Genomic DNA, 26861 nt, shown 5'->3' on the forward strand with positions numbered 1-26861 from the left:
GTCATAGCAGCACTGATCACAGCAAGTTTCAAAGTTGTAACAGTAAGCAGTTCCAGAGCTGAAAATTTTTAAGCTGCCTAACCATGTGACCTATGAGTTCAATGTTGCATGAGATGTAGCATTGCAATAGGCTGTACCAGCATACCTGATTTTAAGAGTTTAACATAAGTAATTTGTGTTTTGTGAGCAATTTACTCAAAAGAGGCAGAATTGAACTACAAATAATTACGATAAAAATAAAAACAATATTGCTGCCGCATCATGTGTCTGATTCTCTCATAATGAGCAATTGTGAATCTAGGTCACCATATAAGACTATACAGCAAATTTCACAGTTCTTAAATAAGCGGTTGCAGAGAAAATAGACTCAATATTTTCGCTTAAACCAAGATGGCTGCCCGATCATAAGAGATACAGCCTCCATATTACTCACAATAGTGCTCACCATAGATGTCAATAAACATGGCAAAAATAAAGTATGTTTGTCAAACGGTTTTTGTTTTATTATTAAATTTAAAAAATCGTTAAGCAATTTTGAACAATTTAAAATGGCTGCCAAACCACATGACCAATTGACTTCTCTTGAACAAATCTGAATATTGGTCATAAGATAACTCTATAAACCAAGTTTCACGCCCCAGCAAATTTAAAAGTGATATGAATTAGCAAAGTAACAAATTCATTTTTAAATGATACATTCTACATTAGATTTATCATTACGTAGACTAGACTGTTATATAGGACTACAAGACTAAATTATACATTATATGATACAGCTTTATAATGTATTCCATCTTGTTGTGATGCAGGTAAACAGTACAATGCTCAAAGGAATTGCTATTCTGTAATTTCCCTTCTTTATAGGAAGAAGTATAATGCTCACATGTGGAGTTGTAGTTGCGCATAAGCAGTGTGAAAATCAAATTGTACCCGGGAGCCCAATAGGAACTTGTGGCTAGGGTATTATACATGCAAATTAAACCATGGTTATGTATGAATGCTTTTTAAAAATGTAAAAGAAAAAAACTGCATGGAATATAAAGACTGTTATACACTCTTGTTACAAAAAAAAATTAAATTCATAAATGTGATAATAAATTGAATCAGTTGAAAAAATGTCTATCTATCTATATATATATATATATGTATATATATAAATATATAAATAAATATATATATATATATGTGTATATATATATATATATATCACTCTCGTTCTCTCTCTCTGATCTATCTATCTATCTATCTATCTATACAGTATATCATTCTCTTGCTCTCTCTCTATCTATCTATCTATCTATCTATCTATCTATCTATACAGTATATCATTCTCTTGCTCTCTCTCTATCTATCTATCTATCTATCTATCTTTCATTGTCTTTCTCTCCCATTATCTATATATCTATCTTCTATCATCTATCTATCTATTATCTATCTATCCATCTATCTTTCTATCTATCTTTCTATCTATCTATCTATCTATCTATCTATCTTATATATCTTTAAAACACAATAGGTTTACATCTGATAAATGTAAACGTACTGCAGATTTCAGTATTTTAGTTAGCTGTGCACTACAAGATACAAAGCTGGAAATTGTAGTTTATGCAAAATACACAACTCACACACTTTATACAACACATATTGTGATTCATTGAAAATACAGAATTGTACCTAAACCTATTTGTCATAAGACACAACACAGCTCAGATCTCCCCACAACTTTTCTCTCTAAGGCCAGTTTTGTGAGCATCCCAGCAGTTAAACAGTTAATTAGAGCAATTAGCAAACAATACACAATGCAGACTGCAAGGTGTGGTTCCTTATTTAACTGTTTCACTGCTGGGCTTACAGGGAACACTGCTCCCAGTCCTAGAAGTTGTCATGAGCAAGCATTTATAATGCAGGCACAGTGCTTTGGCAGATAGTAAACTCATGGGGCCTTTGCAAATACATGGGGTGTATTTTCTCCAAGCTAAGGAAGGTGGAGGTGCACTGAACAATATGGTGGCCATTTTGAATATATACAGTGAGGTGGAGGTTCGAACTAAAATGTTTTATTATGAGTAAAACTGTAAAAGCACTATTAATAAATGAATAAATGAGGTATAAGGTTCTGAATTATTCAGTTAAGTTTCCTTTAACTGCTGATGCTGGGGTAGCCAGAAAGAAGAGAATATTATTCAACACTGATCAAGAAGGAGATCATCAGTATGGAAAAGCAAGCACTTTACCAGCATTTGCAATTTATTAGGATGTGTCAGTCAATCAATCTTCTGAGCAGCAGCCTGAAAAGAAAATAAGAGGTTATAATGTAAGAAGATGTAGGGGAAGATTATCATTTGTCACTATTCAAATCTTTAGTACACTCATACAGTGAATAACATTTACAATTTTATTTAAAGGACATAATATGGAGATATGCATAAAGAGATGGCATATTTTGTATGTGTAAGTGAAGGAACTGTGTTTATGCAGGTTTACATATATTGTTCATGAAAATATGTTAAATATAAGTTTATTTTATTTGTGTTTGAAATTAGAAGAAAATATATGTTGTGTGCAACTAACATCACAGCAGAGAAAATCTAGAGCTCCAAATTGTCTTGCATAGGTAGACATGGTTTGTCCCTACAACAGGTCACTATATCTTATAAATGCCCCACCACCAAGTCATGCTCCTCCCACCACCAAGTCATGCTCTTCCCACCACCTAGCCATGCCCCTCCCATCACCTAGCCATGCTCCTCCCACCACCTAGACATGCCCCTCCTATCCCCTAGCCATGCTCCTCCCATCACCTAGGCATGCTCTGCCCATCACCTAGCCATGCTCCTCCCATCACCTAGCCATGCTCCTCCCACCACCTAGACATGCCCCTCCCATCCCCTAGCCATGCTCCTCCAAGCACCTAGCCATGCTCTTTGCACCACCTAGTCATGTCCCTCCCATTCCCTAGCCATGCTCCTCCTATGATCTAGCTATGCCCCTCCCATCACCTATGCATGCTCCTCCCACCACCTAGCCATGCAGCTCCCATCCCCTAGCCATGCTCTCCTATGACCTAGCTATGCCCCTCCTATCACCTAGCTGGCTATGATTACTGCCCCCTGGCCAAAACGCGTAAGCCTGTTACCTTGCTCCTAATCCCACTCTGTATGTGTGAGCCCCTGGGCATTTTAACTATTTTCCAATACATTTTCACTGTTTTTAATGACGACAAGCGGATTTCCTTGTGTTTCCTCCCATCACCTAGCCATGCTCCTCCCACCACCTAGCCATGCCCCTCCCATCCCCTAGTCATGCTCCTCCCATCACCTAGACATGCTGTTCCCACATTACTCACAACAATGCCTGTACTTCTCAAACTGACTCTCCAACCAGGTTGCCACAGTTCCTCTCCCAGCTTCCCTTTCCAAAATATCATACAGTGAAAAAATTAATTTAAAAAGACATTAAAGGGACATAAAACCCACATTTTTCTCTTTCATTATTTAGATAGATCATACAATTTTAAGCAACTTTCCAATTTACTTCTATTATCTAATTTGCTTTATTCTCTTGTTTCCTTTGTTGAAGGAGCAGCAATGCACTACTTGGAGTTAGCTGAAATCCAATGGCAAGATGCATATATGTGCAACCACCAATTAGAAACTTCTGAGTCTTCCTATGTGGGATATAAAGAGAATAAAACAAATTAGATAATAGAAAAAAATTGGAAAATTATTTAAAATTGCATTCTTTATCTGAATCATGAAAGAAAAAATGTGGGTTTCATGTCCCTTTAAACGTCTTTTGCTTTTGAGTAAAAAAAGTGGGCTTGTCCCAAACTCTCTAGAGAGGCCAAAAAGCAAATTCTGTAACCTACAAATGCCGCAAATAAAATAGCTGGTTTAGACAATCTGCGGCATATTGAAAACCTAGGTCACAGATGTTGCAGATGTTTTTTGTAATATAAAATGTTTAAATATGTCAAGTAAAAATGTTGTAATATACCTTTTATTCTTTATTTTTCCCCTTTTCAATTAGCCCAGAGATTCTATAAAATATTCTTCTCTGTTGTAACTTAGTTACCCTAGATTTGAAAGCCTTTTTGTCTTATATTTGCAGTCAGGCAGCACTAGTTATAAAATGCTTTATTGTGCACAGCCATTGTTTGTTTACTGTATTGACTCTTTTTATATATGTTTCTACTTGTCTACAGCAGAAGAGGTAAGATAAGGGAAACTAAGTTTCAAAATGGTCACACTGATTATGTTATAGAAATTAACACTTGTTCTTCAATACTTAAAGGGACAGTCTACTCCAGAATTGTTATTGTTTAAACAGATGAATAATCCCTTTATTACCCATTCCCCAGTTCTGCATAACCAACACTGTTATATTAATAAACTCTTTACCTCTGTGATTACCTTGTATCTAAGCCTCTGCAGACTGCCCACGTATTTCAGTTCTTTTGACAGACTTGCATTTTAGCCAATCAGTTCACAGGAGTGAGCATATTGTTATCTGTATGGCACACATGAACTAGCCCTGGCTAAATGTGAATAACTGTCAACATGCTCTAAGATAAGAGGTGGCCTTCAAGGGATTTGAAATTAGCATATGAACCTACCGAAGTCTAGCTTTCAACAAAGAATATCAAAAGAACAAAGCAAATTTGAAGCTAAAAATAAGTTTTTTAAAATAGCCCTATCTGAATCATGAAAGTTTTGACTAGTCTGTCCCTTTAAACAACTAATTTAATTAAATAACACAACTGAATTCATTATCATGTCCATTTAAGTTTTGTTAGTCAAATCCTGCTTTTGTATGTTATTAAGGATTTACTTCTTCAGCTTGTCTAAACTATTATAATATTTGATTTAGATTTTTTTCTATTTGTTTTTTAGGTCATGATGTGGCAGCATTCGGCACTCAGTACAGTGCTTAATCTTTGGCTTGCCATATCTTTTGGCTCAGGCCAAAGTGGAGATGACATACTGGCAGATTTAGGATCAGGATTTATTATTGATACACTTCGAGACCAACCCAAAGAGCCTCCGACTAAAGACACAACACAGTGTCATCTGACGTTTGTGACTCCCTCACAAGAGCCATGTGCAGGGAAAGATGAACGTTCTGTTATTAAAGAAGACGTCACATATCTTCAGAACCTACTTAAGGACACAGACCGTGTATTGCAAAGCCTAAAATATACAGTGAATTCTGACACTCAAGATTCTGGCTATCAGGAAGTCATTTCAGAACATAACAAAGGAATTCGAGAGGACAACAAAGAATTCTATGAGATCTTAAACAAGATGTTGCAAGAGCTAAATGTTAACATGGATAGTGACAATACAGATATTCCTGATGCAAAAAAAAAGTAAGCATTGGGTATTAAAGGGACACTAAACCCAAATGTTTTCTTTGATGATTCAGATAGAGCAGGCAATTTTAAGCAACTATTTAATTTACTCCTATTATCATTTTTTCTTTGTTCTCTTGCTATCTTTATTTAAAAAGCAGGAATGTAAAGCTTAGGAGCCAGCCAATTTTAGGTTCAGCACCCTGGATAGCGCTTGCTTATTGGTGGCTACATTTAGCCACCAATAAGCAAGCATAACCCAGGTTCTGAATAAAAAAATGGGCTGGCTCCTAAGCTTTACATTCCTGCTTTTTAAATAAAGATAGCAAGAGAACGAAGAAAGAATTATAATAGGAGTAAATTAGAAAGTTACTTAAAAATGTATGCTCTATCTGAATCATTCAAGAATAAATTTGGGTTTAATATCCCTTAACTAATAATAGTCTTAATAATACAGTTTATAGAAGGGTGGCTGTGACACTAGGATTTAAAAACAGAAGTGTGCTAGATAAATTCCTATTGGAGGAAATGCAATGCCAGATTATATAAACTTGGAAAATCCCTCACAACCATTAGAATTAGAATGGGCTTTATCACACATTTGAGTTCCGTCTTATGCTTTCCTTAGAAGCTAATATTTGGTAAATCATGATGTTCAGTACAGATTTACTTGTATTTACTTTTTATATGTTTATAATTGGATCAGTATTTCCCCTACTCTTGTCACTTGTCATGGGTTTGGTAAACTTGGCCAGGGTTAAAGAGGGACATGCCTAGAAAAGTCTGCCAAGGAAAAGCCGATTTATTCATAACATAGTAACATAGTAGATGAGGTTGAAAAAAGACCGAAGTCCATCAAGTTCAACCTATACAAATCTAAAATATATACAAAAAGCTCCAGTTAAGATTAAATAACCCCACTAAAAGGTGACCAATTTAATACTAGCAATCATATCCATGAATTTTGTTTATAGGCATAAATGTATCCAAATATTTTTTAAATGTATCTAGGGTATTGGCATTCACTACCTCCTTTGGTAATTAGTTCCACAATTTTATTGCTCTTACAGTGAAAAAACGTTTCTGTTGCAGGAGATTAAATCTCCTTTCCTCCAACCTTAAACTGTGACCTCTGGTCACAAACAATTTTCTTGGAATAAACAGCGCTTCTGCCATCTCTGTATATGGGCCTTGAATATATTTATATAAAGAAATCATGTCAACCCTTAAGCGCCTTTTTTCTAAAGAAAACAGACCCAGTTTGGCTAGCCTCTCCTCATAGGTTAAATTCTCCAATCCCCTTATTAGCTTTGTGGCCCTTCTCTGAACATTTTCTAGTTCTGCAATATCTTTTTTTGCGATCGGTCCCCAGAACTGCACTCCATACTCAAGGTGAGGTCTTACCAGGGCTTTATATAGTGACAGAATTATGCTTTCCTCCCTTGAGTCAATGCCTCTTTTAATACATGCTAGTATCCTATTAGCTTTTGAAGCTGCTGCCCTGCATTGTGCACCCATCTTTAGCATGTTATCTATTACTACCCCCAAATCCCTTTCCTCCTTTGTTTGGCTAAGTCTTGTCCCATTTAAATAATACGTTGCCTGCTTATTTTTACTTCCAAAATGTAGAACCTTGCATTTTCCCGTATTAAATCTCATTTTCCATTTACCTGCCCATACTTCTAATTTTTGCAGGTCCCTTTGTAACAAAAGTTCATCCTGCTCTGACCTAATGACCTTACTTAACTTAGTATCATCTGCAAAAATAGAGATGTCACTATTTAATCCTAGCTCCAAGTCATTTATAAAAATATTAAAAAGAAAAGGGCCCAGCACTGATCCCTGGGGTACTCCACTGATTACCTTTGTCCAATCTGAGTATGATCCATTTACTACTACTCGTTGCTCCCTATCTTTTATCCAGTTATTTATCAACAAACTAACATTTTCAGCTATTCCCAGTCCCTTAATTTTGTGCATTAATCTGGCACTGTATCAAACGCCTTTGCAAATCTAAGTATATTACATCAACTGATTCCCCTTTATCTATATATTTACTTACTTCCTCATAGAATCTAATTAGATTAGTTTGACATGATCTATTTCTCATAAAACCATGCTGATTAGAACTCATAATCTTGTTTGCATGAATATGCTCATCAATATAATACTTTATAATCCCTTCAAATATCTTCCCCACTATTGATGTCAGACTAACTGGTCTATAGCTTCCTGGATCATCCCTGCTTCCCTTTTTGAAGAGTGGCACCACATCAGCTTTACGCCAATCTTTGGGTACCATGCCTGAGGATAATGAGTCTTGAAAAATTAGGAGTAGAAGTTTGTCTATAACAGTGCTAAGTTCCCTCAACACACTTGGGTGTATTCCATCTGGGCCTGGAGTTTTATTTACCTTAATATTATCCAATTCCTTCCTGATATCCTCTATACATAACCAAATTAATGGTATGGGCTGGCATGTTCTATTTTGTTCCAAAGTATCATCCAATGGTTCCTCTCTTGTGTATACTGAAGAAAAAAACTGGTTTAGTATCTCAGCCTTCTCCCTGTCACTGTTAATCATGCTACCCTCCCCGCATTTTAATGTACCTATATTGTCTTTCTTAGATTTTTTACTATTTATGTACTTAAAGAATCTTTTAGGGTTAGATTTAGAATCCTTTGCAATTAATTTTTCATTTTCAATTTTGGCTAATTTGATTGCTTTTTTGCATGCTTTGTTACATTCCTTATAAATATGGAATTTTGAGTCTGTACTATTTTCTTTGAATAATTTAAATGCCCTATGTTTTTTCCTAATTTCTCTTAACACATTTATATTCAGCCCCATTGGCTTGGATTTTTTATTTTTATAACCATATGGTATTTGTTGATATGTATATTTATTTAACAAAGTTTTAAATGTTATCCATGTATCCTCTGTATTTTTATTAGAGAATACTTTGTCCCAATTTATGTTATTTAATGATTTCCGTAAATCGTAAGTCTTGGTTAAACCTTTAAGACACTGTTTATGAAAAGAAATTTCAAATGGGACCATGTTATGATCACTGTTACCCAAATGTTCTTTGACTTCTATGTTTGATATTATATCTGTATTATTTGATAGCACTAAATCCAATATAGCTTTACTCCTAGTTGGCTCCTCTATTAGTTGTGACAAGAAGTTATCCCTGAGAACATTTATAAATCTATCCCCCTTAGCTGAATTACTAGTTTCATTGGCCCAGTTTATATCAGGGTAGTAAAAATCTCCCATAATTACAGCACTGTTATTAGCAGCCTTACCTATTTGTATTAGTAGTTGAGTTTCATCCAGGTCACTAATGTTGGGGGGCTTGTAGCATGTTCCTAGTAATATTTTTTTAGGATTTTTCCCCCCACTCTTTATTTCCACCCACAGGGTCTCTACATTGTCGCCTGTATCAGAAATATCTTACCTTATTGTAGGTTTAAGGTTAGGTTTAATATACATGCAGATTCCTCCAGCCCTTTTATTATTTCTGTCCCTAAATAAAGTATACCCCTCTAAGTTAACTGCCCAGTCATGTTAATCATCCCACTAAGTTTCAGTTATACTGATAACATCATAGTCCTCTTCTGCAACTAAGAGCGTCAGCTCCCACATTTTACCCGTCATGCTTCTTGCATTTGTTGTTATACATTTAATTTTCATGTGCTTTCTGCTGATACTTGGTGTGCTTTCCTCCATACGTTCTAATGTGACATTACTTAAGTCATCTCTTCCTTGAGATATAAAAGGACTGACAGATTCACAGACTGATATCTCTATTCTATTGTGTTCTAACTGACCCTCCCCCCCTTTGCCTAGTTTAAAAGATTCTCTAAACTTGCTACCATCCTTTCCCCCAACACACCTGCACCCATGTCATTCAGATGCAATCCATCCTTACTGTACAAATTGTACCCGAGTGAAAAGTCAGCCCAGTGCTCTAAAAAGTCAAACCCTTCATTTTTACCCCATGTTTTTAACCATGAATTAACAGACCTTAGCTCCTTCTGCCTTACTGAATTAGCACACTGAACTGGTAATATCTCAGAAAATATTACTTTGGAGGTCCTTGCTTTAAGCTTGCTACCTAACTCCCTGAAGTAATTTTTTAGGACTCTCCATCTCCCGCTGATTCCTTCATTAGTACCAATATGCACCATGACTGCAGGATCAGACCCACATCCCTCTAACAATCTATCAAATTGTTCTATTTAAAGGGTCTGGATGACAAATTACCCTATCAACCTTTCTAATAATAGAGTCTCAGGCCCTGACTTGTATGCTCCTCTTCCATGACTGAAGGACTGTTAACTATAGTATTCCCCTCTACCATGCCCACCATAGTATGCTGCTCTTCCACAACTAAAGGGCTGTTCACTATACTAGACAACACAGCCCTCTCTGACACTGCCACCCCTGAACTGATATCCCCAACATCTTCACTTAATCTGGCAAATCTGTTGGGGTGTACCAGCTCAGAACTGGCCTGTCTCCTCTGCTTACCTTTACCTCGCCCTCTAACTGTGACCAAGCTACATCCTGGAGTCTCCTCATCTGAATCCTCCCCATTCCCACTGCTAGAACCATTAATAATTAGCTCAGTCCTATCCATTTCCCTTTCAAGTGTCTGAATTTCATGCAGTGTTGCAATTTGTTCCTCCAGAACTCCAATATGAGTTTCTAAAGAGACAATATGCTCACATTTACCACAAACATATAATCCCTGAAGTGGCTGCTCTAGTGATGCAAACATATGGCAAGCTGTACACTGAATAATATTCTCACACATTCTTGCTAACATATTTAACTTAAAAGTATAAAATAATTATATTTCCCCTTGGTTACCCCAAACCCTTGTTTGCCTAACTACCTTGGTTAGCTAACTATTATACTTAAACAGACAATCTTACTTTAACAGAGAACCAATATAGAAACCCTGAATTTATAGTCTAGCTAGGCCCAAACAGCTGAAAAAAGTCCCACCTCTAATTACCCACACAGGAAACAAGAAAAAAAAAAATGGATAGAAAAAAACAAACCAACAAACAGTTATTTCGTTTTATAAAATGCAACCCTTGCAAAGCAAAATGTTTATAAATTAGCTTGGTTAGCTAACTATTATACTTAAACAGTAAACAGACAATCTTACTTTAACAGAGAATCAATATAGCAACCCTGAAAGAGCAAGCTCCCAGAGTAAATGTGCTAAATTTATAGTCTAGCTAGGCCCAAACAGCTGAAAAAAAAGTCCCACCTCTAATTACCCACACAGGAAACAAGAAAAAAAAATAAAAAAAAAATGGATAGATACAAACCAACAAACAATTATTTCGTTTTATACAATGCAACCCTTGCAAAGCAAAATATTTATAAATTAACTTGGTTAGCTAACTATTATACGTAAACAGACAATCTTACTTTAACAGAGAATCAATATAGCAACCCTGAAAGAGCAAGCTCCCAGAGTAAATGTGCTAAATTTATAGTCTAGCTAGGCCCAAACAGCTGAAAAAAGTCCCACCTCTAATTACCCACACAGGAAACAAGAAAAAAAAAATTAAAAAAAATAAATGGATAGATACAAACCAACAAACAGTTATTTTGTTTTATAAAATGCAACCCTTGCAAAGCAAAATATTTATAAATTAGCTTGGTTAGCTAACTATTATACTTAAACAGACAATCTTACTTTAACAGAGAATCAATATAGCAACCCTGAAAGCGCAAGCTCACAGAGTAAATGTGCTAAATTCATAGTCTATCTAGGCCCAAACAGCTGAAAAAAGTCCCACCTCTAATTACTCACACAGGAAACAAGAAAAAAAATTAAAAAAAATGGATAGATACAAACCAACAAACAGTTATTTTGTTTTATAAAATGCAACCCTTGCAAAGCAAAATATTTATAAATTAGCTTGGTTAGCTAACTATTATACTTAAACAGACAATCTTACTTTAACAGAGAATCAATATAGCAATTCTGAAAGAGCAAGCTCCCAAAGTAAATGTGCTAAATTTATAGTCTAGCTAGGCCCAAACAGCTGAAAAAAGTCCCACCTCTCATTACCCACACAGGAAACAAGAAAAAAAAATTAAAAAAAAATAATTGATAGCTACAAACCAACAAACAGTTATTTTGTTTTATAAAATGCAACCCTTGCAAAGCAAAATATTTATAAATTAGCTTGGTTAGCTAACTATTATACTTAAACAGACAATCTTACTTTAACAGAGAATCAATATAGCAACCCTGAAAGAGCAAGCTCCCAGAGTAAATGTGCTAAATTTATAGTCTAGCTAGGCCCAAACAGTTGAAAAAAAGTCCCACCTCTAATTACCCACACAGGAAACAAGAAAAAAAAATGGATAGATACAAACCAACAAACAGTTATTTTGTTTTATAAAATGCAAGCCTTGCAAATCAAAATATTTATAAATTAGCTTGGTTAGCTAACTATTATACTTAAACAGACAATCTTACTTTAACAGAGAATCAATATAGCAACCCTGAACAGTAAGACATTTAAATGATTCAAATACATCCAAGTGTTTCTTTTGAATGTCCTTCAGATATTTTAATTATTAGTTTACTAGTCCTAAAGCCTGTGTACACGGGCCAATTTTTACAGTACAGCGGTTCCACCCCTTGCTCTCTCTCTACCCCCCTCTCTTCTGCTCTCTCTCTTCCCCCTCTCTTTTGCTCTCTCTCTCCCCCTCTCTTTTTCTCCCTCTTTTGCGCTCTCTCTCCCCCTCTCTTTGCACTCTCCCCCCTCTCTTTTGCTCTCTCTCCCCCTCTCTTTTGCTCTCTTTCTTCTCCCTTTTGCTCTCTCTATCCCCCCTCTTTTGCTCTCTCTCTCCCTCTCTTTTGCTCTCACTACCCCCCTTTTTTTGCTCTCTCTCCCCCACTCTTTTGCTGTCTCTCTCCCCCTTTCTTTTGCTCTCTTTCCCCTCTCTTTTGCTCTCTCTCTCCCTCTCTTTTGTTCTCTTTATCCCCCCGCTTTTGCTTTCTCTATCCCTCCTCTTTTGCTCTCTCTCTCTTTCTCCCCCTCTCTTTTGCTCTCTCTCTCCCCCCTCCATTTTGCTCTCTCTATCCCCCCTCTTTTGCTCTCTCTCTCCCCCCTCCCTTTTGCTCTCTCTATCCCCCCTCTTTTGCTCTCTCTCTCCCCCCTCTCTTTTGCTCTCTCTATCCCCCCTTCTCTTTTGCTCTCTCTCCCCTTTCTTTAACTCTCTTTCCCTCCTCACTTTTGCTGTCTCTCTCTCCCCTTTATTTTGCTCTCTTTCCCCCTCTCTTTTGCTGTCTCTCTCCCCCTCTCTTTTGCGCTCTCTCTCTCTCTTCCCTCTTTTGCGTTCTCCCCCCTCTCTTTTGCTCTCTCCCTCCACTTTCTCCCCCCCTCTCTTTTGCTGTCTCTCTCCATCTCTTTTGCTCTCTCTATCTCCCCTCTTTTGATCTCTCTCTCCCCTTTCTTTTGCTCTCGCTCCCCCTCTCTTTTGTTGCCTCTCCCTCTCTTTTGCTGTCTCTATCTCCCCTCTTTTGATCTCTCTCTCCACTTTCTTTTGCTCTCCCTCCCCCTCTCTTTTGCTGTCTCTCTCCCTCTCTTTTGCTCTCTCTATCTCCCCTCTTGATCTCTCTCTCCCCTTTCTTTTGCTCTCCCTACCCCCTCTCTTTTGCTGTCTCTTTCCCTCTCGTTTGCTCTCTCTATCCCCCCCTCTTTTGTTCTCTTTTGAGCTCTCTGCATGGCCTTGCACGGCTCCACCAAGCCCTGCCCATGTCACGCCCAGCCACACCCAGTGGCCCGTCACGCTACTCACTCTGAGTCTGCAGTGTAGAAGGCCAGGTGTGTTTGTCCTCGCGCCCAGTCTCTACTGCGCATGACAGCTTCGGACAAACACACTTGGCCTTTTATAGTATAGGATTACTTCTCTGAGAGATTTATCCAAAAGTTCAAAGGAAACTATTGAGAGTGAAGGTGTTTGCTCTTTTAGTCTTCAATTATTCTCTCACTGTCTACTGTAGCATAGGGGGTCTTGCAGATCATGCAGGAGACGTCACTGCTGACACCACAGAAACTGGCTCAAGGCAGCCTGAAGTTGTTACAGCTTGTGATTGGCTGTACTGATCTACTTAAAGGGACAGTCTACACCTGAGTCATCTTAAAGTCTTACTTTAGATTATTCTGCAAATCTTCCTGCACCCCTTTCTATATCATGCAGCAGGAAAAGTAAAAAAGTTATTTTAAAATGACTATTGTTTCTGGTTTCAGAGTGCATAGATGCAGCCCAGATCGTGATGTCATCAGTGGGCGGATCTTGGCAGCCATTTCAAAGTGACCTAAAACAATTTTAAAATAACTTTATTTACTGTTACTGCTGCATGATATAGAAAGGGGAGCAGGAGGATATTTGCAGCTTAATCTAAAGTAGGACTTTAAGATGACTAAGGTGTAGACTGTCCCTTTAATGAAGAAATAAAAAAAATGCACTGCAGAGGTGGGAGGTCTTTGTGTAAAGTGAATGAGGGTAATGGGCTTTTATTTTAACAACAACAAAAAAATATATTACATACATGGATATACATGAATTTATGGATAACAAATAAATTCCAGGTTTTCAGAGTACAATCCTATAAAAATATTTCAGCTTTATCAGCCTTTACTGGAACTTGATTATAATCTAATCATGGTACATTTGTGTAACATTAATCAGTTACAAATGAACAATTTAGCCCCAATTAACACCTGTTACTGACTAATAATTTCACCTCCTAAGTACCTATTTTCTAGAGAAAATAAACCTAATTTGATGAACCTCTGCTCATTGCTTAAACCATCTGTTCTGAATGTCACTGCTTTCTGTAAACATTTTCTATTTCTGCAATGCCATTTTTTTGATGTAACTAGCACATGACACAAATTGATATATTTACAGAATTATTTTAATCTGCATGTATGCCCCTTTTTGAGCAGTAATTGTCTTTGAACTGCAGCATTGGAAATTGTTTTTAGTTTGTGGTTTGCAACATTCCTTAAAGGGACAGTAAAGTCAAAATTAAATGTTCATAATTCAGAAAAAGCAAGTAATTTTAAACAACTTACCAATTTACTTATATTATCAATTTTGCTTAGTTCTTTTGGTATCCTTTGTTAAAGAGTAATCCTAGGTGAGTTCAGGAGCGTGCACATGTCCTTAGCCATCTGGCAGCAGTGCTTGCAACAATGTTTAAAACAATGATTTACATAGTTGTAAACTTTGCTGTCATAGAGTGTCTGCATAATTCTATGGCATCAGTGTTTGCAGCTATGTATAACATTGCAATAAACATTGTTGCCAACACTGCTGCTGCCAGATGGCTAAGGACACATGCACTCTCCTGAGCTCATCTAGGATTACTCTTTAACAAAGGATAACAAGAGAAGCATAATTGACAATAGAAGTAAATAAGAAAGTTGTTTAAAATGACATGATCTATCTGACTTTCATTTTGACTTTACTGTCCCTTTAATGGCTTATATCCATTTCTGTTCCATTGTCACTAAAATGTGTCCAGTTTAAATCATAGGTATACAATGAATGTGCCTTTTGCCAGATTGTACGAGTGGCTTATATGACTTGCATGCTTCCTTAGGCACACATCAATCTTTCTGCCATTTTTGTCTCAGTTATATTATTCAGAACTGAGCTGTTAGTTATTAACACATTCCATCCAGTAATGTGGCGCTGTTACGCGCAAGTGAAGAGAGATTTATTGCGTCTTTTTGTGCTCGTCGGAAATAGCGTGTATTACAAATGCTTGAGCGCAATTGAATTTAACAAGCATCAGGATAGCGCAACTTTAGAGCTTTGGTTAACTGTTATGGTGAACTAAAAAGTTGCACAAACCACATCAAAAATACATACTAAATATATATTGTACAGTATAGTTACACTCATAATAACACTGTATAATAAAAATACATTACACAGTACAGTTACACACATAATAACACTATCTAATAAATATACATTACACAGTACAGTTACACACATAATATTATCTAATAAATATACATTACAAAGTACAGTTACAATCATAATAACAACATCTAATAAATACATTACACTGTACAGTTACACTCATAATAACACTATCTAATAAATATACATTACACAGTACAGTTACACACATAACACTGTCTAATAAATATACATTACACAGTACAGTTACACACATAATAAAACTATCTAATAAATATACATTACACAGTACAGTTACACACATAATAACACTATCTAATAAATATACATTACACAGTACAGTTACACTCATTATAACACTATCTAATAAATATACATTACACAGTACAGTTACACTCATAATAACACTATCTAATAAATATACATTACACAGTACAGTTACACTCATTATAACACTATCTAATAAATATACATTACACAGTACAGTTACACTCATTATAACACTATCTAATAAATATACATTACACAGTACAGTTACACACATAATAGCACTATCTAATAAATATACATTACACAGTACAGTTACACTCGTTATAACACTATCTAATAAATATACTTTACACAGTACAGTTACACTCATAATAACACCATCTAATAATATACATTACACAGTACAGTTACACACATAATAACACCATCTAATAAATATACATTACACAGTAGAGTTACACTCATAATAACACTATCTTATAAATATACTTCACACAGTACAGTTACACACATAATAACACCATCTAATAAATATACATTACACAGTACAGTTACACACATAACACTGTCTAATAAATATACATTACACAGTACAGTTACACACATAATAAAACTATCTAATAAATATACATTACACAGTACAGTTACACACATAATAACACCATCTAATAAATATACATTACACAGTAGAGTTACACTCATAATAACACTATCTAATAAATATACTTTACACAGTACAGTTACACTCATAACACCATCTAATAAATATACATTACACAGTACAGTTACACTCATAATAACACTATCTAATAAATATACATTACACAGTACAGTTACACACATAACACTGTCTAATAAATATACATTACACAGTACAGTTACACACATAATAAAACTATCTAATAAATATACATTACACAGTACAGTTACACTCATTATAACACTATCTAATAAATATACATTACACAGTACAGATACACTCATAATAACACTGTCTAATAAACATACATTACACAGTACAGTTACACTCATAATAACACTATCTAATAAATATACATTACACAGTACAGTTACACTCATAATAACGCTATCCAATAAATATACATTACACAGTACAGTTACACTCATAGTAACACTAATAAATATACATTACACAGTACAGTTACACACATAATAACACTATTTAATAAATATACATTACACAGTACAGTTACACTCATAGTAACACTAAGAAATATACATTACAGAGTACAGTTACACTCATAATAACACTATCTAATAAATATACATTACACAGTACAGTTACACTCATAATAACACTATCTAATAAATATACATTACACAGTACAGTTACACTCATAATAACACTGTCTAATAAACATACATTATACAGTACAGTTACACTCATAGTAACACTAATAAATATACATTACACAGTACAGTTACACACATAATAACACTATTTAATAAATATACATTACACAGTACAGTTACACTCATAGTAACACTAAGAAATATACATTACAGAGTACAGTTACACTCATAATAACACTATCTAATAAATATACATTACACAGTGATGTAATTGTTTTGCTGCTTGTTCTAATGGCTGATATATAAGGGCTCGATTTATCAAGCCCTTCTCCTCCCTATGACTGCAGGTTCTCACAGTTGCGATTTATCAAGCAGCGGTCATCAGACTGTTCCTACCCTCTTCTCCACCTCTTAGGTAGAGAATTTCAATCATCTCCTGGTCTCGTCCGACCAGGGATATTGACAGCTCCTGTCTGTTCCTGATTGGTTGTGTGCAGGCAGGGGGCGGGATTGCAAACTAGCACAAAATAGCACTTGCGTGCAATGTTAAATTCTGGCAGCAGATTGCTGCCCGCCAGGGGTGAATATGTCTGCCTCTGTCCGCCCTTGATTGATTAATCGAGTCCTAAGTAATCAAGCCTGGCTGTCAATAGACTGATTAACAAATGTTCAGTGTTTGATCCATCTTTAGCTTTTCTATTTTTAGCAACTTCCCCAATGGATAATATAATGTGGTGCTGAATAGGAAACTGGTCACATGGTCTAGCCATTTTTTCCTTTTATTTCCGTATCTGCTTGATTTGTTTTGCTTTGTTTTGGCCTCAAAAGAAGCCTTTCCTATGCCTGACGTACTCTACCTTGCATGCTTCAAGGGACATAGCGCAAAAGAAAAGGCTCTAATTTGTTGCATTTTATTATTGTACAATTGCTTGCATATAACTATATGTTAAACCCCTGTAAAGTATTAAACACATAGTTAAACACATATCCCGAGCTGCAATGCATTACTGCAACCTAACAGAATACATCTGGTGAGTCAATGACAAAATGTATGTGTGTGCAACCACCAATCACCTGCTAGCTCCTAGTAGTGTATTTCTGCTCGTGAACATACCTGGCTATGCTTCTCAGCACAAGATACCAAGTCAGCAAAGGGAATTGGATAATAGAGGTAAAATGAAAGTCTCTTCACATGCTCTATCTGACGTATGACACCTTCATTTTGATGTTTAAATGTACATGCCGGTTGGTTGCATTTTTTGCTATATACCCAGCATATTGCTCGGTATTTGGTACCTCTGTGGCCTGCCTGCTGAGTAGGTAATTGGAGCATTGCTGAATTGAACAAGGAGCTGAGGATGTAATCAGGCATGATTCCGTGTGTGCTACATTTGGTCCTATTGGGGCATGTATGTAGTGTCAGCTACAGGAGGTGATGGCCTCTAACTTGTGAGTATTGACTGGAACCTCTAAGGATGTGTCAGTACAAAGTTCCCTGGTAGTAAAAGGAAAATTGCACTGTAGATATGGATTAGGAGTAGCATAGTTCTTGGAGGGAATGGGACATTAGCACTTCTATGACCTGTGTGATACTGTATAGAGACCAAGGCATTGGGCTGTATATGTTTACTATAACTATGGGGGCTATGATCTTGCTGGAGTGATTGGCCTTGTCACTGAGTGCTGTCTCTTTGTGCCCTTCAAGTGTTATTACTTCTGTTGGCAACAAGCAATTCTCCTGCAGAAAAGGGTTGTCCTTAACCATTTATATGCATGACCCCTACATGTTCAGTCACAGATCCAACCTCTATCTCTGGCCATTTACAGAACACAGGATGTACCTCTCCTCTGTAGCACTCATATTCAGTACATATGTTTAGTTGTCTGCATGTATATGTAGGTGTGTAACACTTAGCTTGTAGCAGAACTGCTTATATGAAGTTTATACATTTAATTCAATAAATAGATTTTTTAAAAAATGTTTAGGAGCACTGTGCACCATATATCAAACCTTCGTGTATACCTTTCAAAGGCATTATACAACAAAGTAACAACAAATGAACAAACAGAGGGTTCATCCATGAGGAGCTGGAGAAAGAAAATAGTATTTTTATAGAAGGAGGAAAGACAACACCCCATAGATCTATGAAGTGCAAATATTGTAGTTTCTAGTGTGACTAATAATAAAATAATAATAAAATGACTATTTGAAAAATAATAATTTACTAGTCACAGAATAGTGACAATTTCCACCCCAGTATATATCAACTTTTAAACTACGATGGGGGGGGGGGTCATATTTTATCTTCTGTTCTTTGGATAAAAATACCCAGAGATACTCATTGTGTGTAATTATATAGTTGTGCATTACTTTATGTGATGCTGGCTGGCTTTTAGATTTTGATATTGAACACACTTCTACATTGTGACAATATAACAAGTGATACCCAATAGTTATAGAATGGTTTGAAACTTTGTTTTTCTTTTTGCTTAGATTAAGAAAAAGCTTCCATGTGATGGATCACGTACTGCAAACCACCTCTCATCTTGCTGAAAAACTGGACAAAACTTCTCAAGATCTTGATGAACTTCTAGAGAAGCAACTCCAAAGATGTTCCTCCTTGGCCTATAGAAACTTAGTAGGATCTTGACCACTGAGTGCATCAGAAAATAAATGCACTGGATCAGCCACAGTGGTTTTATTATCTTAAAAAACTTCTAATGTCACAGAGATTCCTGCAGCTCTTATGAGCCATATCAGATCTCTGAAAAATATACGCAGGCTATTTGTTTATATCCTGTACAGTAGTTCTGGGAAGTTTAAGAATAATTACTTTACAGTCTTAAGCTTTTTATTTTTTAATTCTATATAGCAACCAATGGTTTTTTGTTTATCATATTGATGCTGCTTATTAAGACATCAGGACATACTCCTGTCTTAAAAATATAATGCATCAATCAAATTATGGTTTTGCTAAATGAAGATTACTTATGTGTATATACTTAATAGACTATTCACATAACAGGTCATTGTGGAATGAGATAATTATCAGATGCGTAGAGTGTACTTTATATCAACAAATCCAGTCTAAGGTCAGAATTGTCTTTTCAGTTTGGTAAACACCCTGTCACCGTATAGAGATGTGAGAATGTCTTTGCCGGTCAGTAAGCATAACTACAACAGTCTGAAACCCTTAAGTGCATTTATATTTTTTGATATATATTTTACATGATTTTGATGATTTTACACGTATGATAGTGTAGTTGCCTTTAATCATTTTTCTGTCTTTGAACATAGATAGATATCCGGGACTAGTTGACTCATGGAAATTTGAACACCTGTTTTTAATATATATATACTGTATATATTTGTGCTGATGAAGGGGATATAAGTTCCCTGAAATGTCAATAAACCTTTGACACTGTTTTGTCTGAAATTCCTGAGAGTGCATCATTCTATTTCAATATATATATATATATATATATATATATATATATATATATATATATATATATATATATATATATATATATATATATATATATATATATATATATAGATTGAAGATGTGTAGGGATGGCGCTGGATATAACCCAGATAAAGAACTTTGTATATGTACTGATGCAGCCCTAGAGTAACTATCAAGGTGATATGAACCCCTAACTACTTATCACTAGATAGAAATGCGTTATCATGTCCAAATGAGGGGGGAAAGGGAAGACAAACAGCAAAACAAATAAGGTATGACTCTAGTGGTGCAACCTATAGTTCAATCAAATGGGCTTGTATGATGTATATACAATAACTCATAATGGAATATTGGCTCGTGATTGGGACCGTAAGGTGTTACAGTAAATCAATGCTATTGAAACTCGTATTTTAAGCAATATACTAAACAAGACTAATGGTTAACTGTGTGACCTATAGACCCCAGATACTGGCATACTCTCTGTTATATATACATAGATGTATAGGTCTAAAATACAAACAATATATCATATATATATATAAATGTAAGTTGGTTCTATAAAATTAAACACAACAAAGGTATATGATGAATCAGAAGAACCCCCTATTTGTAGGTGGAAGTCCAATAGAAATAGTGAAATCACTGTAAAATATGATAAAAGTCACTTGTTATAAAATCTTCTTAATAAAATGCAGGTACAGACTTATTCCCTTGTAAACTGTTCATCCAATTCAGTAACAGATAGACAATACAGCTCCCTTTGGGAGTATACTTACACTCCTTAACCTCAATTCTATGAGGTAAGTGGCGCGTAGTGTAAGGGAAAACCCAGATGGTGGTTCAATCTGCTAAACAACCTCAGGTGGTGCAAGAAACAGAAGGAGAATTATCGCTACATACCCAAGATGAGCAGGATTACTTTATTTAGAGACCATCCTGAAGTCATCTGATGATCATCAAACTACTTTGGAAGTCATTTGCACATCATCAGACATCATCAGGCTTGTAAAGTCATCAGCTAAGACGACTTTTAGAGGAGCAGCAGTGGGTCCAAAAGACAATGAGAGACAACATCCATTTGTATCCCCAAGGGTTTTCCCTTACACTACGCGGCACTTACCTCATAGGATTGAGGTTAAGGAGTGTAAGTATACTCCCAAAGGGAGCTGTATTGTCTATCTGTTACTGTATTGGTTGAACAGTTTACAAGGGAATACGTCTGTACCTGCATTTTATTGAGAAGATTTTATAACAAGTGACTTTTATCATATTTTACAGTGATTTCACTGTTTCTATTGGACTTCCACCTACGAATAGGGGGTTCTTCTGATTCATCATATACCTTTGTTGTGTTTAATTTTATAGAACCAACTTATATTTATATATATATATATATATATATATATATATGATATATTGTTTGTATTTTAGACCTATACATCTATGTATATATAACAGAGAGTATGCCAGTATCTGGGGTCTATAGGTCACACAGATAACCATTAGTCTTGTTTAGTATATTGCTTAAAATACGAGTTTCAATAGCATTGCTTTACTGTAACACCTGTCCCAATCACGAGCCAATATTCCATTATGAGTTATTGTATATACACCATACAAGCCCATTTGATTGAACTATAGGTTACGCCACTAGAATCATACCTTATTTGTTTTGCTGTTTGTCTTCCCTTTCCCCCCTCATTTGGACACAATATATATATATATATATATATATATATATATATATATATATATATATATATATATAAAATATATATGCACACACACACAAAGGGCAGTACCATGTAAGCCATTGTATTCAAAAAAAGTAAAAAATCCTTTTGCAAGAAAATAACAAAAATGATATACAGGTGATACCTTTAATAGCTAAATAATAGTGGATACAATTGCAAGCTTTCAGGACACTGAGGTTCCTTCGTCAGGCATTCTGATGTACACGTCCTTGACAAGTACAAGAGCTGCACATCAGAATGTCTGACAACGGGGTCTCAGTGACCTGATGCTTGCAATTGTATCCACTGCCAGTTAGCTATTAAAGGTATCACCTGTATATCACTTTTGTTATTTTCTTACAAAAATACTTTTGCTTTGTGGAACTGTCTATATATATATATAAAGTCACATTTCCACTACCTTGAAAAGTAAGGACGATATGACCAGTGAGTAGATAAAACTAGATATGCACATAATAGGCATAGTCTATAAAATAACAGTTTTAAATAGTCTGGAAAGCTTAGCCCGGTATGATGCAGCATCTAATTTGAGAGATTCATTGTACTTCTGGTACAAACAGGAATGGGGACAACCATTTGTACCATTAATTAGGAAATACAGACTAAATTCTATATTCACACAGGAATTTAATCCGAGGAACAGTAACTTGTAAATAAAGCTTTTTACTCTATCTACACTTGATTCCTGCAGCAAATAACTCTGTACGATACCTATAGTGTAGATCCCTAAATACATTCATATTCTGCTTGTGATATACCTGGCTCTTCATAACAATGATGGGAAATAAGGAACATTTTATTTTAAAACAATTTTAAGTTTGCTCCAAGCAAAGAATTTCTTCCTAATAAGTATTCTCAAGCTGAGAAGCTGTAACTACTAGACTACTTGTAATAAAAAGATAAAATGTGACATGCAGTAGCAATAAAGCCATTCTTCCCAGTGCAATACATGTTTTATTAGAGATATATTCAGGAATTGGTGTGAAAACACACAACAAATGAATATGAATATATATATACAGTATATATTAATATATATATATATATATATATATATATATATATATATATATATACAGGGATCAAAATTTCAACTCCTGAGCTACTAGCTTGACCACAATGTTACTTGCCACTAATCCCACCCATTACCAGCAAACACCACATCCTCTACACCAAACCCTTCTTTGCATTTATTTAGTCATTGTAGTAATTTTTAATATTTGTTATTTTAAACCATAACAAATTAAGTCCTTTTATACATATATTAAAAATATATACATTTGCTGTCCATTTGGCAGTGTATAACCAGCATGTATCTCTCGCTCATGTAATGCAAAGTTGTGTAAACCAGAGCAGATTCAAGCTAAGGCAGCAAGGACATTAAGCAAATCAGTTTAATGTCCAATTTGCTTTTCTTAATTTTGCTTGCATGGCTAGTAAGTAACCTATACAACTATTTAGCTTGATAATGGGGACAATCATTTGAAAGAGACGATTTTGTCTGCGGAAACTGCCACCTATACTGATCTTGTCAAAAGTGCAGTATTTGCTATAAAAAAAGCTATGCAATCAAGAGGTTGTGTCAGTAGGGGTAGAAGAAAACGTGTTCCTGCTATTACTTTGAGTACAAAAAGTTTACCAGCTGCTTGCCTGAATACATTAGGGTTGATTTACCCAGCAGCAGATGCTGCAATCTACCCCCGATGTTTCAGCTCGCCGGAATCATAAGTTAAGAAGCAGCGGTCGTAAGACTGCTGCTCCTTAACTCGTCCGCAACCTTTTAGAAATGCTTGTGCAACGTTAAATGTTGATAGCTACAGCGAATCATGTCCGCCCGGCATTTGATAAATCGGCGCCATTGTCTCTTTAAAGGGACATGAAATCCATAATGTTTCTTTCATTATTCAGATAGTGAGTACAAATTTAAACAAAGGTTACAATTTACTTTTATTATTAAATTTGCTTTGTTCTCATGTTATTCTTTGTTGAAGAGATACACGTTTTAACACAAATGTCTCATTTTAAGTTTCTATGCTAAATATTGTAGTCTGAGAGTGGTGAGGCATTTTTGTTTAATTATTAATGCTTCGTTTGGGGTTCACTATCTATTGTTTGATCATTTACATGGAGTACACAATTTTACAAAACAATTTACTTCTATAATCAGAATGTGAACAGTCTTTTTATATGCATGTTATATGCACACTTTCTGAGGCACCCAGCTCTTACTGAGCATGTGCAAGAGTTCACAGTATTTATAGCCATCTATGCTTTTGTTATTGGCTGATGGATGTCACATTATACAGGGGGGGAGGGATAATGGAAGTAACTTTGAAAATTTTCAGGAGGAAATATACTCATCTGAAATTTTGTAATGCCTTTTTATTATGCATGTGTTGATTATGAAATTATACTGCTTTTAATGGTCTTTTAAAATATTCTGCATTATCCTGGTTCCAATAGGAACCTCAAGCATTGCTCTTTAGGGCATCCTGCATAATTATGTTGGGTGTTACATTTATAGCCACTGTTACTTGTTTCTGTGTATTTTGCCTAGTGGTGCCAAACTTTTACCATAATTCCTGCTGAATTTGCTGCCTTCATTCTTTTTCATCCACTACAAGTAATTTTATGATATACAATATTTCAGAAAGTAATAAAATCACTTACAATTGTACTATATCTTGTCTTATCTTATGTAATGTAACTTCATATAAACTATTTTTTTTTACAAGACAACCTCTGCTCTTTCACACATATATAGCGATAATTATTTCTAACATAATATAAAAGGTTCATAGGACAAAAAAAAAAGCACACAGTATTAGAGAGGCACATTCTATTCAGCAGCAAATGCATTTACAAGCCAATAATTTCACATTTTATATTGAAGGTTAAATCATTCAGCAAGACAATGGTGTACAACAGAGGCCAGATAGATCTTCTTCCAAGGCATGAGTAATATGTGCAGAAACTGTGAGCCATGCACCATAAGCACTGAATCCTATTCATGAGACATTGAGGAGATATTTGATAAAGGTCTTGGATGAGGAAAATTGAACGAAGAGTAAAGTATAAGAATTTCTCTCTGCAATGTGCTCTCCGTTGAGTTGTATGTACATTGCTATGAGCGGATAATCCTCTTCTGCTTTTACATTCAGCTGACTGATCTAAACAGATGGTTCTCATTCTACATTTATTTTAAATGATGAATACTAAAACAGATTCAAGGTGATTGCCTATAACCTGTTAACATTACTCTGGTTCACCACTAAATTATATATATTTTTAGTACAGGGATACCCAGTCTAATAGTGGCAGAGAATAGGCGAGTATAATGGGTATATAACCACTTGAGTATGAGATGTTTAATATATATTTGAGGGATTTTATTACAGATCTGTGTTTAAAGGGACTTTTTGTTTAAATAAATTAATTAAAGGAACAGTAAAATCAAAGTAAATCTTTCATAATACAGAGCATGCAAAAAAAAAAAAGCTTTTCAATTTTAATCTATAATAAAATTGTGCACATATTTTTTAATATGTACATTTGCTGAGGCCAAAGCTAGTACTGCATATACATACATACATATACAGATAAATATATATATATATATAGCAATATCTATTTACAAACACAAAGAACTTTTTTTTTCTAAGTGAAAAGCATTGGAATTTAAAGTATTTTTATAAAACACATAAACATTGTATGCAAATAATAATGTATATTTCAAGGTTTTTTACTGGAAAGGGCTCAAATGTATATATATATAATCTCTGCACTGTAGCCTAGTACTCACGGTAACCTTAAACCCCCGGGGTGCACATCAGAATAGTCCAAGACATTCAAGGAGAGGAAGGCACTCGCCGGATTTGACAAGGAGAAAATGTATTCCTTATTTCGGAGTTTTACCCCCGTTTTCAAACTGACAACAAGGTCCCATATAACACACAGCTTTAAATACCCTCTCACCTTAATCACCAAGTGCAGGTGTTGCACAACACGTAGCACGCATCATCAGGCAGTGCCCGTATCCTAGCAACCAGTAGTAAACAAAACTTAGGTGACAACCTACCACTTTACAATTTATGACTAAAATATAAAAACAATATTACTGTGAATAATGCTAATATGAACATGACTGACACTACAACCTAAGAGACATTTTCCTTGCGCTAGTAGTCGTCAGGTTTAGGATGTGTGTAGTTATATTAGGATTCGATATGGCTTGCACCGTCTATAATGTGATATATTTAAGAAATACAGGTGAGGCTATGGATAAATATTAGACCTGTATTGTGTAATAGCATAAGGAAAATGTCTCTTAGGTTATAGTGTCAGTCATGTTCATATTAGCATTATTCACAGTAATTTTGGTCTTATATTTTAGTCATAAATTGTAAAGTGGTAGGTTGTCACGTAAGTTTTGTTTACTACTTGTTGCCAGGATACAGGCACTGCCTGATGATGCGGGCTACGTGTTGTGCAACACCTGCACTTGGTGTTTAAGGTGAGAGGGTATTTAAAGCTGTGTGTTATATGGGATCTCGTTGTCAGTTTGAAAACGGGGGTAAAACTCTGAAACGTTAGGTAATAAGGAATACATTTTCTTCTTGTCAAATCCGGCGAGTGCCTTCCTCTCTTAGAATATATATATATATATATATATTTAAATATATATATATATATATATATATATATATGTGTGTGTGTGT

The 26861-nt window shown here is 35.3% G+C and overlaps 1 protein-coding gene across 1 annotated transcript in view; it reads left to right on the plus strand.

Moving 5' to 3' along the window:
• The window catches only part of LOC128655915 (uncharacterized), a 271973-nt gene extending 251629 nt beyond the window's left edge, over positions 1-20344 (plus strand). Inside the window, exons 2-3 of the mRNA XM_053709507.1 lie at positions 4893-5368; positions 19414-20344. Coding sequence (XP_053565482.1) covers positions 4896-5368; positions 19414-19570 — 630 coding nt within the window. The 5' untranslated portion in view covers positions 4893-4895 and the 3' untranslated portion in view covers positions 19571-20344. The remainder of the gene's footprint in view (positions 1-4892; positions 5369-19413) is intronic.
• The last annotated feature ends 6517 nt before the right edge of the window (positions 20345-26861 follow it).

This window comes from Bombina bombina, chromosome 4 (genome assembly GCF_027579735.1).
Source record: "Bombina bombina isolate aBomBom1 chromosome 4, aBomBom1.pri, whole genome shotgun sequence".
In the NCBI taxonomy this organism is placed as follows: domain Eukaryota; kingdom Metazoa; phylum Chordata; class Amphibia; order Anura; family Bombinatoridae; genus Bombina; species Bombina bombina.